The 15,902-nt window shown below is 43.2% G+C and overlaps 1 protein-coding gene across 4 annotated transcripts in view; it reads right to left on the bottom strand.

The window, feature by feature from the left end:
• The window catches only part of Acbp1 (Acyl-CoA binding protein 1), a 151,722-nt gene that overhangs the window by 30,005 nt on the left and 105,815 nt on the right, over positions 1-15,902 (bottom strand). For all 4 annotated transcript variants that reach the window (XM_075381903.1, XM_075381905.1, XM_075381904.1 and 1 more), the window contains one exon: positions 13,206-13,249. In XM_075381903.1, coding sequence (XP_075238018.1) covers positions 13,206-13,249 — 44 coding nt within the window. The remainder of the gene's footprint in view (positions 1-13,205; positions 13,250-15,902) is intronic.

Below are 15,902 nucleotides of genomic sequence, written 5' to 3'. Positions count from 1 at the left end.
CCAGGGCTTAAGCCAGAATTTTTCAAAACAGCACTCACATACAACATACCGATTAATGCTTTTATCTCCAAAGTATCAGCGGGAGATATAAACCTTTGAACCGACTGGTAATGTCGTTTGGTTTTATCGATTTCTTGATTTGTACGATACATTATTTTGTTTACCGTTTCATCGGTGAAAAATAAGGAAAATATATTTAGTTCATCTATAATTCCTAGCTCGTTTGCTTTCGGCCCGGACAGGTGTGTGGTTATGTTTACAGAAGGCGTCTTAGGAAATTCAGAAGCGGTTTATGACCCAATCAGGGTCGCTACAAAAGGGGACTACTACTACTTTCTGATTCGCTTATTTCACGATCGTTTACTTCAGAAATATCATTGATGAAATCATCGTCCGATATTCTTCTAACCGCATTCTCACTCGATGGAGAACAAGAACTTTCCGTAGTAACAATAATATTAAATAACACTCTAATCTAATAATAACGCTAACAATAAACGTGTAATATGCAAATCTAAAATAACCAAACTGCACGCTGACAAAATAAATAACGCCACCAACGTGAAACACAGCTGACATCCGGTAAGACGCAAAAATGATAAGTCGATTTTTATTCGATACTATCAAAGTTTTGATAGTTTTGTGCACTATATGAAGTGTTCGGTATAAAGACTGATTCTTTCTGAAGCCGACTTTTATGTTCGAAACCAGGCCTCGTGTTTATTTTATTTTTTACAATATTTTGTTTGAAGGGTCCAGAATAACAGACGTTGCTACTAAAAGGGTTAAATATATATTAAATACGAATAAAATTATCGATTTACATTTAATAATAAAATTCACACTATTATTTTTACACGACTGCCCAAAAAGGAGTCCAATGTTTTTAGGGTGAATATGTATGTTTGTTCCACTAAAGCTGATCAACAACCAAATTGATTTAGATTAATGACCCCGCGTTGGAATCCTTACGTATCTGGGAGTATCATAGGCTAATATAAATATGTAATATTTACGTATGTATATTTATCAAAATAGATGTAGTAGTGGAAATTTGCCTGTTGAAACACAAAATTTAGTGAACCGATTTAAAGAACTGCGATCACTGCGAGTCGGGTTTGAGCCGAACGATCCAAATCGGTCTAACTAATACTATTACAAAAATAATAAAATTAAATTTACGTTAAATAAATTTAAATAATTTTTGTTTAGCAATAACGGGCTTCCTGCGGGGAATACGTGTAAGACTAGAGCGGCGAGGTGATGTAAGCACTTCATACAAGGCTAAACCAATCGTCACCATCAACAAGTAACAAACGGGATGCATATGGGGTGCTGTTTTGGAAGTTGCAATGTAGTGTAAACAATTGGTTATTTGGAAACGTTGTTATATCTTCCCAACCGATCTTACAATTTTCAAAACTGAAGCAGGGTATTTGCTACAATAGAACCTAATTACAACAAAATGCATGTCAGCAATGTTTTTTCGGTACAATTAACGCTGGTTTGCAGCTCGATGTCTGTGCCAAAATGTCGTCGTTCTAGCCAGCGTTTCATGCGAGCAAAGAGGTGAAAATCGGATGGAGCCAAGTCCGGGCGGTATAGTAGGTGACCAAACACTTCCTGACGAAAACGCTGCAGGAACTTCTTTGTTACAGCTGCAGTGTGCGGCCGAGCATCGTCGTGGAGAAAGACAATGCCTGATGACAACATTCCTCTCCGTTTATTCTGAATTGCGGCTTTTTCACAAAGTTGTCTCCAAGCAACATTTTGGCACAGACATCGAGCTGCAGACCGGCGTAGAAACACGGCTGAAAACACAGGCGGCTCGTTCTATGACGAGGGTATTGGAAAGTTGTTACCGAGCTACGACAAATTTCTAAATCGGAGTGGCGACTACGTAGAGAAATAGCGTAACTATGTAAGTACTTGTTACAAATAAAATTTTTTTTATTTTCACTGCGGTTTTAATTTCGTGACCGGTCGGACCTTAAAAAAAAATAACGCTCGTATTTAGATATAAAATTCAACAAAAGTTTTATTAATAATAAAATCGATATAGATACATATAGAAAGCCAACCGATCAAGAAACTATAATACACTTCAACTCTTTTCATCCTTGGAATGTAAAAAAACGGCAACCTCTAACTCATTAATCTACAGAGCAATAAAATACGTACACAATAATATAAAATTAAATAACATTAAACATATCGCCCTAAATAACGGATACGATACTAACTTAATAAATAAATTATATACCAAAATAAAAAATAAAATATACAGACAAAATAAAACTAATAAATAACAACACGACAAATGAAAACACCAAGGTCGAATAAAACAAAAACTACAATAAATTTAATAAAATATTTAAAACGTTTAAATCAAAAACAGTATATACAACCGACAACAAAATAATAAAATATATAAAACGAGGATCCTTCTACAAAATATGATAACCGATACAATTTGGAAAAACAACGCGCGTATTGTCTTAGTTGCGAAAAGCGCAATCTTAAATATATTGAAACGACAAATCGCTGATTTTCAATCTGAATTACAGAGCATATTTGATGCGTAACTAAAAATAATAAAGAACAATCTAACTTCACTAAATACATTCTAGAAAATGGACGTAATTATAACCCGAATGAATTTTTTAAAATATCAGATTATACGAACGATTATCATAAAACTAGCATATTGGAGAAATTATATATATATATATATGCGCATTTGAATAATAATAAATTAACGAATGAAAAAATCAGATTTGATAATGATATTCTATTAAAACAAATCATACAATAATTAATAGGTCGGTAATATTTCATTTCATATCTCATAACGGTCGTAAGCATCCTACTAATATAACATTTTATTTTACTTAACGTATTTGGTTAACTGGCATTTCTCTCACCACCACCCCATTCGGTCGCCCTAGAGCATAGACCAAATGTTCCGTGCCAAGAACGGCTACTGTGCCTCAGAACGGTTTAGCGACCCAAATCCTAAAAGCTCCTAGTGAGCTACCTAACGTGCGTGAGCGAATCAAACAGGGTGCCATACAGCACCCGCTTAAGTGTCCCAATCGCTCACTTGTCAAACATAAAACTAGATCGGGGAGGCGCACCCCTTGTAACAATTTAAAACTATACGAGTATATAAATAAAAGACAGCAATTTTGGCTGCCACGCCTCGGTCGCTGTATTAGCTGGCATACATATGTACGTACCTGTCCACCATTTAACAGCGCTTGGAGCTGATTTGGCTGATGGCCAGCTCTATTCCCAAGGTTGGTTTCCAGCAGCAGAGCTGTAGGAGTCCAATTGCATTTTACATTTAATAATCCCTTAAATTTACCGATGACGGTTGAATATTGCAACCTCATCGAGGAACTCCCACACGGTCCGACAGTGCGGCTCGCGCCACACTGCCTCGCCGCTTGTGAGCGGCCAGGTTTCCCCCTGACCTCTAAGTTCCAGGGTGGCACGGTCTCTGGCCCCCCCCAAGAGCAGGGCAGTCGTACATCATATGTACATTCGACTGGACCTCCCCGCAGACACACAACTCATCAGCCACCAGTAGAAACCGAAACAGATATTGGTTCAGGTTAACATGGTTGGTGAGCACCTGGGCACCCGACGCCCTTAAAAAAGAACTCGAGGCATACCATCCCCCCAGATCCTGTATAAAACTATACAAGGATCTTCCCTTAGTTGTGGTGTGCCATTCAAGCTGCCATGCCTCCATCGCGAGGCTTTGTAGCCTTTTCCGCAGACGGGAGATGGGCAACTGGACAAAATTTTGTTCCGGTGCATTGTGATCACCGTTCCGCTCCGGTTCTGGCCCGGCTCGAAACCGCATCCCAAATGCCTCGGCCTCCCGACCTCTTCGCAACTTCCACATGACTGCCCGAATTTTCACCACTAAATCGATTGGGAGAGCCTTTCCCAATACAGTAGTAGCCTCGTAGGAGGTTGTTTTAAATACACCAGTGCATACTATCATGGTCTGCGCTGGGCACTCCTTAAATTTTGAAGTAGTGCTCTATTCCTTTCCAACCTATGCGCCCAAACTGGCGCCGCGTATGCGATCATACTCTCGAAGACGCCTCGGTACACCAAGCACATTTGGCGGCCCGACAGCCCGTAGTCTTTCCGAGCAATCCTTCTAAGTTTGTGCATCACAGAGACAGCGTCCGCCGCAACTTGCTTAATATGGTTACTAAAAAGCAACTTATCATCAAACAAAACACCTAGGTACTTATGAACCCTTACTCGGCTGATTACACAGCCTTTATATTTAATGTGGGGGTTTCGACTGCATTATAATTTGTCTGCGCTTTTTAGAAGCATAAACTTCGTTTTGGGCACAGAAATCTTTAAATTTTGCATGTCCATCCAGCCTTCGGCGGTTGACAAGGCCGCCTGCGCTCTGCTTTCTAGCTGTGGTCGTGACTCTCCACGAACTAAAAGGAGACAGTCATCGGCGAAAGCCTGGGCCGTGACTCCTTCTGGGAAAGTCAATCCCAGAAATCCGTCAAACACCAGGTTCCACAGCAGGGGACCGAGAACGGAACCCTGCGGGCTTCCCCTGGTGACGGATTTTTCCACAACTAGGTGCGCATCTTTAAACAGAGCCGTTCGGTTAGACAAATAGTCTCTTACCACGGCCTGTGTGGCTTCGGGAACATTGCGGCGTTCCAAAGCATAGAGGACAGAACTCCAACACAAGGAAGGAAATCTCCCACTGGCCACTAAAACCTGCCGGATCTTTGGCGAGGTCTCGAGTACCCAGTGACTCTTCAGGGATTCCTTTCTCCCCAGCTGTCGGATCACCTGAGTTTCCCTAAGGAAGTCCTCGACGGTCATATCCAATGACCGTTCAATATCCTGGAGGTGGTAAATGGGCAGCAGGCTAAACAACTGCTGGAGGCCACCGTTCTTGCAAAGAACCGGCTGAAGGCTCAGCTACTGGCCGAGCGTAGACCGCAGATATTGGTCTACGATATGCCGAGGGCAACAAGGGTAGAGGAGCCCGAAATCCTCAAGGCGATCCACAGCCAAAATCCTGTGTTGGATATGGCTGTCGAGAACTTCCTTAGGGAAGCCAAGGTTGTCCGGCAGCTGGGGAGAAAGGACTCCCGCAGTAGTCACTGGGTACTCGAGACCTCGCCTAAGATCCGAAAGGTCTTAGTGGCCGGTGGAAGGCTGTTTTTTGGGTGGACTGCCTGTAGGGTAGTCGACCATATTGAGGTAGCCCGTTGCTTTAAGTGTCAGGGCTATGGACACACCTCTCTCCGATGCAGAGCGCAAAAGGAGATGTGTGGCCACTGTGCCGCTTCGGGGCACAGGGCAGCCAGCTGCCCTCACAAATCGTCGCCGGCTAAGTGCGCCGCCTGTGCCCAGGTGAAAGGCTGTGATGCTGGACACCGGGTCGGGAGTAGGCAGTATAGGGCGTACGAGATGGCACGGGCTAGAGCTGTAAACAACACAGCCTATGGCGACGCCTGAACGGCAAGAAACCCTAGGGGACGGCCTCCACCCACCCGAACGCCTGCGCCTGGGGCAGATTAATCTGCACCATTCCCGGGCGGCCACGAGCGAGGCCATGAGGCTCCTTGAGGAGTACGACCTCACCTCGAGGTCCTTTTGGTCCAGGAGCCATACGCGGTCGCGGATAGGGTGGTCGGCTTCCACGGGGTGAAAGTTATTCATTCTCGTGGGGGACGGCCGCTCTCTGCGATCGTGGTGGGCTCAGACGCTCTGGGTGTGTTCTGGATGCCCCAGTGGTCTGATGAGCGATTCACCGTGGTGCGAATCACGAGGGGTACGCTCGATGTCGTACTCGTGTCGGGATACTTCCAGCTTGGATGGAGTATCGATGACTTGCTGGCGAAGTTGGGCGGGATTCTGGACAGTCTCCCGGGCACCAGAGTGTTGGTTGCCCAGGATGCTAACGCCAAGTCTACCGCCTGGGGTTCTCCACTCACAGACCCCAGAGGCGCTGGTCTCGAACAGTTCGCAGAAGCCAGGAACCTCTACCTCATTAACGATGCAGAGCAGCCACCAACTTTCTCCAGCGAACTGGGAGAAAGTTACATCGACGTCACTTTGGTGACTGGTGACTTGCTTCGGAGGATAGGTAGTTGGACTGTCTGGCCCGAGGCTAGTGTGAGCGATCATAGGCATATAACCTATGATATTGCTTACGGAGGCGGTCTAAGGGCACCAAATCCAGGTCGCTACAACCTAAGGGGCCTGGATCAGCGCAGGCTGAGGCGGGTATGCGATGCTGCATTGCAGGGATTGCAGTGGAGCATGGAGTCTAGGGAGGAGGTGGAATTGATGGCGGAGCTAATCGGCCGGGCCATCAAGACTGGCTGCGACGAGGTCCTACGGCGGCCTAGGCCAATGGACGGACCCGTCACAAGCAGCCAGTCCGCTGATCTGAGCGTGCCTGGAGCCGTCATGACCTCATTTTCCGGGGGGTCGTCTGTGGAAGGCAGACGGAGGCCCGGCAAGAAATGGTGGTCCTCTGACCTTAGCGTGCTGCGCGCAAGAGTGAGGTCCGCGCGGATGGTACCAGCGCTGCCCCCTAACGGGGATTATCGTTAACCACGTGCGCGCTGAGCGTCTTCGGATCGACCGGCGTGCCCGTAACACATAGGTTCACGGCATCAAGGAAGCCAAACTCAAGTTTTGGAAAGACTCCATGCGCGAATTGCAGCGCGATCCCTGGCAGCTCGCAAAGTCTTGTTACAAGCCAAAGCCATTGCACGTGTTGTCCAGTGTTCGATGCGGGTTAGGTGGTCGTGACCACACTTTAACATCCGTGGCGACCTACCGGGCGTTCCTGGATACTCTGTTTCCAGATGCTCCGGAGGGTGAAGCGGAAATCGGCGTCAGGGCGGGTGAAACACCATTCCCTGGCGTTCGGACCGTGGAACCCGATGATATAGACCGAGTGGTTTCTCGAATGGCATTAAAGAAGGCACCGGGGATTGACCAACTTGACCCGAATATTTTCCATCACTTATTGCCTGTCATAAGGGAGCCTCTCGGCAGGCTGTTCACGGGATGCCTAAGCTGGGGCTGCTTTACGGGTTGCTGGAAGGTGGCTTTGGTAAGGGTGATCCTGAAACCTGGAAAGGATCCTGGTGAGGTCGGCAGTTATCGACCCATCAGCCTCTTGCCGGTTTTCGGCAAGTTGCTGGAAAGGCTGGTTGTGGAACGGCTCGAGGAAAGCATCGATATGAGCCGTATTCTAAATCGAGGCCAATACGGCTTCATGAAAGGGGTTGGCACCGAGGATTGCATCCTAAATGCTCTTGCCGAGGTGGAAAGCGCCGACTGCAAATATGTTTTGGCTATTTTTATTGATATAGAGGCAGCATTTCCTTCCTTGTGTTGGAGTTCTGTCCTCTATGCTTTGGAACGCCGCAATGTTCCCGAAGCCACACAGGCCGTGGTAAGAGACTATTTGTCTAACCGAACGGCTCTGTTTAAAGATGCGCACCTAGTTGTGGAAAAATCCGTCACCAGGGGAAGCCCGCAGGGTTCCGTTCTCGGTCCCCTGCTGTGGAACCTGGTGTTTGACGGATTTCTGGGATTGACTTTCCCAGAAGGAGTCACGGCCCAGGCTTTCGCCGATGACTGTCTCCTTTTAGTTCGTGGAGATTCACGACCACAGCTGGAAAGCAGAGCGCAGGCGGCTTTGTCAACCGCCGAAGGCTGGATGGACATTCAAAATTTAAAAATTTCTGTGCCCACAACGAAGTTTATGCTTCTAAAAAGCGCAGACAAATTATAATGCAGTCGAAACCCCCACATTAAATATAAAGGCTGTGTAATCAGCCGAGTAAGGGTTCATAAGTACCTAGGTGTTTTGTTTGATGATAAGTTGCTGTTTAGTAACCATATTAAACAAGTTGCGGCGGACGCCGTCTCTGTGATGCACAAGCTTAGACGGATTGCTCGGAAAGACTACGGGCTGTCGGGCCGCCAAATGTACTTGGTGTACCGAGGCGTCTTCGAGAGTATGATCGCATACGCGGCGCCGGTTTGGGCGCATAGGTTGGAAAGGAATAGAGCACTACTTCAAAATTTAAGGAGTGCCCAGCGCAGACCATGATAGTATGCACTGGTGTATTTAAAACAACCTCCTACGAGGCTACTACTGTATTGGGAAAGGCTCTCCCAATCGATTTAGTGGTGAAAATTCGGGCAGTCATGTGGAAGTTGCGTAGAGGTCGGGAGGCCGAGGCATTTGGGATGCGGTTTCGAGCCGGGCCAGAACCGGATCGGAACGGTGATCACAATGCACCGGAACAAAACTTCGTCCAGTTGCCCATCTCCCGTCTGCGGAAAAGGCTACAAAGCCTCGCGATGGAGGCATGGCAGCTTGAATGGCACACCACGACTAAGGGTAGATCCTTGTATAGTTTTATACAGGATTTGGGGGGATGGTATGCCTCGAGTTCTTTTTTAAGGGCGTCGGGTGCCCAGGTGCTCACCAACCATGTGAATCTGAACCAATATCTGTTTCGGTTTCTCCTGGTGGCTGATGAGTTGTGTGTCTGCGGGGAGGTCCAGTCCAATGTACATATGATGTACGACTGCCCGGCCCTTGGGGGGGCCAGAGACCGTGCCACCCTGGAACTTAGAGGTCAGGGGGAAACCTGGCCGCTCACAAGCGGCGAGGCAGTGTGGCGAGAGCTGCACTGTCGGACCGTGTGGGAGTTCCTCGATGAGGTTGCTATGTTCAACCGTCATCGGTAATTTTAAGGGATTAAATGTAATTGCATTTAGACTCCTAAAGCTTTGCTGCTGGAAACCAATTTACCTTGGTAATAGGGCTGGCCATCAGCCAAATCAGCTCCAAGCGCTGTTAAATGGTGGCATACAGCGACCGAGGCGTGGCAGCCAAAATTGCTGTCTTTTTAACTAATCGACATAGTAATAAGTTGTACAAAAGGTGCGCCTCCCCGATCTAGTTTTATGTTTGACAAGTGAGCGATTGGGACACTTCAGCGGGTGCTGTATGGCGCCCTGCTTGATTCGCTCACGCACGTTAGGTAGCTCACTAGGAGCTTTTAGGATTTGGGTCGCTAAACTGTTTGAGGCTCAGTAGCCGTTCTTGGCACGGAACATTTGGTCTATGCTCTAGGGCGACCGAATGGGGTGGTGGTGGGAGAAATGCCAGTTAACCTAATTACCACCTCCAGGATCACTCCATGATCCCTTGTTTTGGTGACCCGGGAAATTTGGAACTTTTCTTTCCGCGGGTCCAGGATCTTTTTAAGGGTTAGCTCCGTCATTGCTGACGAAGCCCCCTGATCAGGCTTTATCGGGACCACCTTAACAGTGGCCCGCTTAATTTTGTTTGCCGGCGCCTGAGCTGGCGGCGGCGGACCTACCCGCCTAGGCGCAGGCGCGGCCGTTACTGCGGCGAAGGAGACAGGTTTCTTAACCTTCTCCTCCACCCTGTTAATTGACTTCTGGAGTTCACCCAGAGCTTGGCCGTTAACCGGTTTAAAGCTCCGGACTCCCTCCACAACCTGATCTACCTTGCCCGATAGTCGAGAGACGACTGAGTCTAGGGCAAGGTTAGCACCCTGGAGGCCCTCGCACTTAATTGCCAGTCCCGTAACCAATAATCCACATTCACCTAAATATGCATCGACGAGCTGCCTCAACTCGAGAGCAACTCTCGACTCCTTTTTAGAGGAAATCTTGGCCCATTCGGCCCTCATTTCCTCGATCCTCCCTAAGCCTTCCGCCCCGGAGGTCACCTGCTTTGACACAGGCTTCCCTCCAGTGGCTTCCCACTCAGGGACAGAATCCGCCCTGCTGATTTCTGCCTTACCTTGCTTCGCAAGTCGGCGTCCTTCAGACTTGGCGCCCCCCTCTACGCCGTGCTCTCGCTGTACGGTTCCAGCCTTAGCTCTCTCCGCACCGCTCGAAGCAGAGGTATCTCGCAGGATTTTAGTGCAACCCGCTACGCTCGGGCGCTCCACTACCCGAGGGGCTTCCGAGACCTCCTTATCGGAGGACCGGGGCCTCGGCGGTGACCTACCGATTGACCTCCTCGGCATGAAGGGGTCACCGGCTACCAGGTCCTTGGCCAAACCGACCAAGTCCTCCAGACAACCTCCTCCGGGTTGCTCCATCGCTTGAATTCCTGACGCTACACCAGCTGTGTTGCCAGGCACTACAAACCACAGCTTGTTCAACCTATCACCTACCACAAAACTAAGGTGAGTGTCTAAACCTCTTATACCCCGACAGACCGTCTGTTCGGCAGCCCAGTCGAGGAGTCGAAGAATAAAGTACTCCTGCCACCGGCTAGGTTGGAGCGGAAAACCGCTTCTCGAACCTGCCAGAGGATCAGAAAAGATTTCTGGCCTCACCAACTACGAACGGGGACACGTTGTACACAAAGGAAACGTCCTTATTTAGCCGACAGCAGCACTCCTGCAACACACTACGCCGCCGCTCGGTTAAAACTTCACAGCAACGCAGGTTGACTAACCGCCGCTGATCGTTGTCAACCCCGACGACGAGAACGTAGAACGCTGTACTTGCAGAATCAAATTATGCACCGGTTGCAAAAAACACAAGTTTTACAGCACGGGGCCAGAGGCCGAGAAGCGATCTTATACTTAACGTATAACTAACTTATTTTAATTATTGAAACCGACCGTTAAGAACGTAACGATTTTAATTTTAATTATAATCGTACGTATAACACTACACGCAAGGATACAAATTTATAGTTTTAAATAATCCCTGATGATGGAGAAATGAATCTTGAAAGCGCTTGGATAATACGTTAAAAAAGTTGTCGGTAAGTGGAAATATGTTGTTTATACAAATTTCTAAAAATATATTGTCGTCTAAATTACTCTATTTTACGTCGCGGTTAACTAATTCAACCGTTTATATGAACTCATCGTAATACTTCACACGATTAATATCTATCTACTTGTCGTTAATATAGACACAAGTAAATGTATAAGATATGTATCAGATATGGATCCGGTATAGACAACTTGACGGCAGATAACCTGGCTGAATGGCTGTTGGCCAATGAACAAAACTGAGATAGATTCAGGAGCTTCGCGGGCACCATTCTCAAAGAGAGAATGGTGCCCGCGAAAGAGGGCATCAAAGAGAGGGAATCAAGGGGACGCGAACGATAGTGTCGTCGGTGCGGTGTAGGGTGGACAGCCTCGTCCCGGAGGGCCAGCACGCTGAGGTGTGCTGGTTTCGATGAGGTGTGCTGGTCGGATGCCGTGCCGGACATACAGCCGGCGGGTGGGGAGACCCCCTTAGAGTTTATGGACACATCCCTGGGCAGAGTATACTTAACTGGATGTCCTGCTCAGGGATGTAGGGAGAAAAAAAAGTATAAGTTAATCGTCATTTGGCGTCTTTAAACGCTACTTGTTTAATCTAGCAGATAACGTTTTACTTTATAATTTATCATCCGTATTTCTCTTTTGATATTTAATAAAGCAACAAAACGGTGAATTACAGTCAACGATAAATACATTTTATATAAAAGCTTAAAGAAACTAAAATTATATTTAATAATCAAACGAATATAAAAAGCGAATTAATAACAATACAAATAATAATTTACTGCCGCAGTAAAATATAACAGCAATAATATTAAACGAGTGGTATATTTGTTTTTTAACAACAAAAGTATTATTTATCTAATTATAAACATTAAACAGGAGGAAAATCAATAAACGATAATAAAATAGACTTAATATCAGAGGTAAACGACTTTATAAAAAATGTTGTTTGCACTAATATTAATTATAAGACGCATTATCTCTCTTTCCAACTCCCAAATTTCTCTTACTATCGTTTTCCTACGTTCATATACCCGACGGTGACTTCGTGTAAAACCGACTGAAGAATACAGTGCATTATTTTTACCGATAAAACCTGCAGGTTATTATATAATTCACTGAAATTAATCGTCGCAATATGCAGACGTACGAAAACCGAACGTAAGGATATAAAGAAACATATACACAAAGCGACGATGTCACACGTGGCATTCCGATTTGAATCAAATCTTTAAAATTTGCTTTTATATTCATTAAACGTGATGCTTTCCAAAAATAAAAGATAAACAAAAAATGTATAGATGACAATCGGTGAAAAAAGGACGAGACGATTCCTTCGGAACCGCGAATATATTTGACCTGTGTACAATTTAGTGAAAATTTTATTATGACACTTTTAACGTATTAATAAGTAGTTTAAAAGATTACAGAAACATCTCTCCACCGAATGAAAAATTTGATCTACATCAGGGTTTAAAATGTTTTTAATTTTTGGAAAATATACAAAGAATTATACAGGATTCAGAGAAGGGTTTGCCCCTTCTCAGATCTTGGATAATTAAAAAAAAAAAAAAAAAAAAAAAAAAATTGTTTTTAATATCGGTGACAGAGATATAGCATATCTAAGTTTCATCCTTCAGGGTTCAGAGCTCAAGTCCTGGTCAGGAATGTCATTTTTCACGCGCTCCAAAATTCATTATCATCCATCATAACCGCATCAGGTATCGGTCTACCGTTGCTATAATATAAATAAATAATTATTTACCCGTTTAACAAATCGTACTAGAATAAGGATAATATTTAATTAATATCATAAGTATAATATTTTTCAATTTTACATCGGGGAAAGGTTTCAACTTAAAGCCGTATAAAAATGCCGGAAAAGTACAGAAACATCCTTCTCACTTTTTTCGTAATAGATTTATACCGGTTAAGGACTTCCCGATAAGATTTGATTTCAATAATAAATCGCATATAATATTCTGCACTTTATCACGCGGTAAATTTTATAATCGAAGATTTCATTGAAACGAATAGCAGTAACAATTTCCTTCGATTATGAAGCGCATCGTGAACGGATAAAATGTAGAAAAATAGAGATGTTATATTCGAATAAAAAATACAACAAATAAATAATGTTTCTTTTTGAAGTACAGAAATTTGTAATTCACGTGAAGAATCTTTTAAAAAACACGCACAAAATTAAAGAGAAAAAGAAATTTGTTTTCATTTAATAGAATTTAAGAGAATATAAACTATTTTTATTTATCTTGCAGAATAACTAAAACTATATTTTCGGTGTAAATAAACAGATCGTTAATAAATTCTACTCACATCATCCAAAGACATTTTGAATGCGGCACCAAAAATATCACAAACTGAAAAAAAAACAAACAAAAAATTTTAAATAACAGAAAAAATTAACCGATCTAAATCTTAAGTACTTTCTTTTGTAGTAATGTAGAAGGACATAAAACAAATGCGATCAAATAAAGTTAAGAACATCGATCAAAAATTATTAACTATCTTGCAGTTACCAATTACAAGAACGGTAAAAAAAAATCAAACGAGAACATAAACATGAAATACAAAATGCATAAAATAATAAGCACCTGTAATCATAAATAAATATTACAATAAACTAGTGAGTTTTAAAATTAACAAATATTTTGGATTATAACTACAATCTGTATATATATCACATCAGAAATTATAATATGCTACTCCTTGGATAGCAAAAATGAAAAATTAAGTATTCCAGTCCAGACATTTGTCTCAAAGGATCAAAGGAAACTATTTTAAAAAATCTTATTCAGAAGAGCATACAATGTACAAACTAAACAATTAAAATAAAGCGATTATAAAAACAATAATCATATAAAACAATAGCGATGCGATTATGTGAAGCTGAAGAATAAATGAAAATTCATTGGGAAAAATAATCGATTCTGGAGGTTTATTGCAAAATAATTGAATATCTATTTAAGTAAACATTTTACGGGCAAAAATTTCCTGTCAATCTAATTACCATACGAAATTATTTATTATTATACAAAAGCTCATTAACAGAATAATAGTATGCTTATTAAATGAAATCTTTAAATGTTATTTTAAATAAAGTAATCAACAGATCTTTTAGATCATTAGACGATAGCATCATAATTTCCTTTCTCATAGGTTCAAGTATTACAACGTTGCACGATACAAAATAGTTGTTACCTAGTTGATGTAAGTACATGTGTGTATGTAAGTATTATGTGTGTAAATAAATTTTTATTTAAATGTACGTACATGTAAGTAAATTTGTAACCTGAAATATACAGAAACGTGAAAACTTCTAATCTACTAAAAACGAATAAACACGAATAACACCACACACAAGAACACATAAACAGAATTAATGTGCACGACGAAGAACGTTCGGGGAGGCCCTCGATAATCACCGTGGACTTGTTGAAACGCGTCGATTATGAAATCAGAAAAGATCGTCGCTCAACGATTTCCGACTAGGCCCTTCTTTTTCCTGATGTTTCAAGTGCTGTTATCGGTCGCATTGTTCACGATCGTTTAGGCTTCATAAAGGTTTGTGTACGGCGGGTGCCGCACGTCTTAACGAAAAGTCACAAAAAAATCCGAACTGGAACTTCATTGCGATTTTTGATGCGCTACAAAGAAAAGGGTGATAACTTCCTTAATTCGATTGTTACCGGCGATGAACCGTGGATTTAGTATTACACCCCAGAGGTAAAACGGCAGTCAGGTGAATGGCGTCATCTCAATCGCCAACCAGACCGACAAAGATCAAGCCACAGCCATTTGAACGCCAACTGATGGCCGCAGTCTTTTGGATCGGTTTGACATACCGCCGATTGATTTCACGCCGCGTGCAACGACTATTAATACAGAAGCCTACTGCGAAACTCTACGTAAGTTACGGCGCGCCATTCAAAATCGGTGACGTGGGCGGCTGACCGATGGCGTCGTCCCGCTGCATGATATTGCACGTCCACATGTTGCGGGTCCAATACGTGATTTACTGAGAACATTTGGATGGAAGATTTACAATCGCCCACCATATAGTCCGGACTTAGCTTCTTTTGTGTACCGTTTGTTTGGAAAATTGAAAGAACCTTTCGAGTGGTAATTCGTGGGTGACGATGAACTTAAAATGCTGTTAATCAGTGGCTACATGGACCGGCGGAAAAAGAATACGACGAGGGTATATTGAAGCCGGTGTATCGCTACGATAAATGTCTATATAGAGAAGTAGTATAAGGTATGGAAATTAAAAGAAATAAAAAATATTTATTACGTTTTCAGAAAAAGGTTTTTGTTCTAACGACCGTTTTGAAACGGTCTTTACTTCAGAGATAACTTCTCATACAACGAATAAAAATCGGGGTTGTAAAAAATTTCTCCAAATATTTTCTGTTACATTTGAGGAGAATTCACCACATAAGTCGATGAAAACAAGTATCAAATCTGGTGAAAATCGCTTACAAACATGATTTTGAATGACCCTCGGGAAACCAAGATAAATGCTGGGCTCCACATGTAGCACGCATCAAGTGCTACGTTAAACTAACCCGACTGTTGAAAGGAAAAAAGAACAATTGCCTTTTGGTGTACCTATGATTTGATGAGAGCCTGCTAACCATTACGATGACTTCTATTTTTGCTCAAGCAAATGTTACCGGTTTCAATAAAAGCAGTTTCACATACCGAAATGTTTATTCGGCTATGAAACCAGTACTTCATGGAAAAAAATGTCTGATTTTTAACAGATATTAATTACACTTCAGAAGAATAAAATACTGACCTCATCTCATCATACAAGCAGAACCGAGCGACCTAATTCGTGACTTGTATTTCTCAAAACAAGATGCAGAACTCCTAGGTTCACGTCTTAAATAATATAATTTATTTATTAAGGACAATAAAATTTCGGTATATAGAAATAGAAACAAAAATTTACTGAAATACTTTAGAACAGATGGTTTATTTGTTCCTTCCACGATATTAGGGAGCTGT

The sequence above is a fragment of the Lycorma delicatula genome, chromosome 13 (assembly GCF_047948215.1).
Source record: "Lycorma delicatula isolate Av1 chromosome 13, ASM4794821v1, whole genome shotgun sequence".
Classification (NCBI taxonomy): domain Eukaryota; kingdom Metazoa; phylum Arthropoda; class Insecta; order Hemiptera; family Fulgoridae; genus Lycorma; species Lycorma delicatula.
The sequence above is the reverse complement of the archived record's forward strand: the minus strand, read 5'-3'. Positions and strand labels throughout refer to the sequence as shown.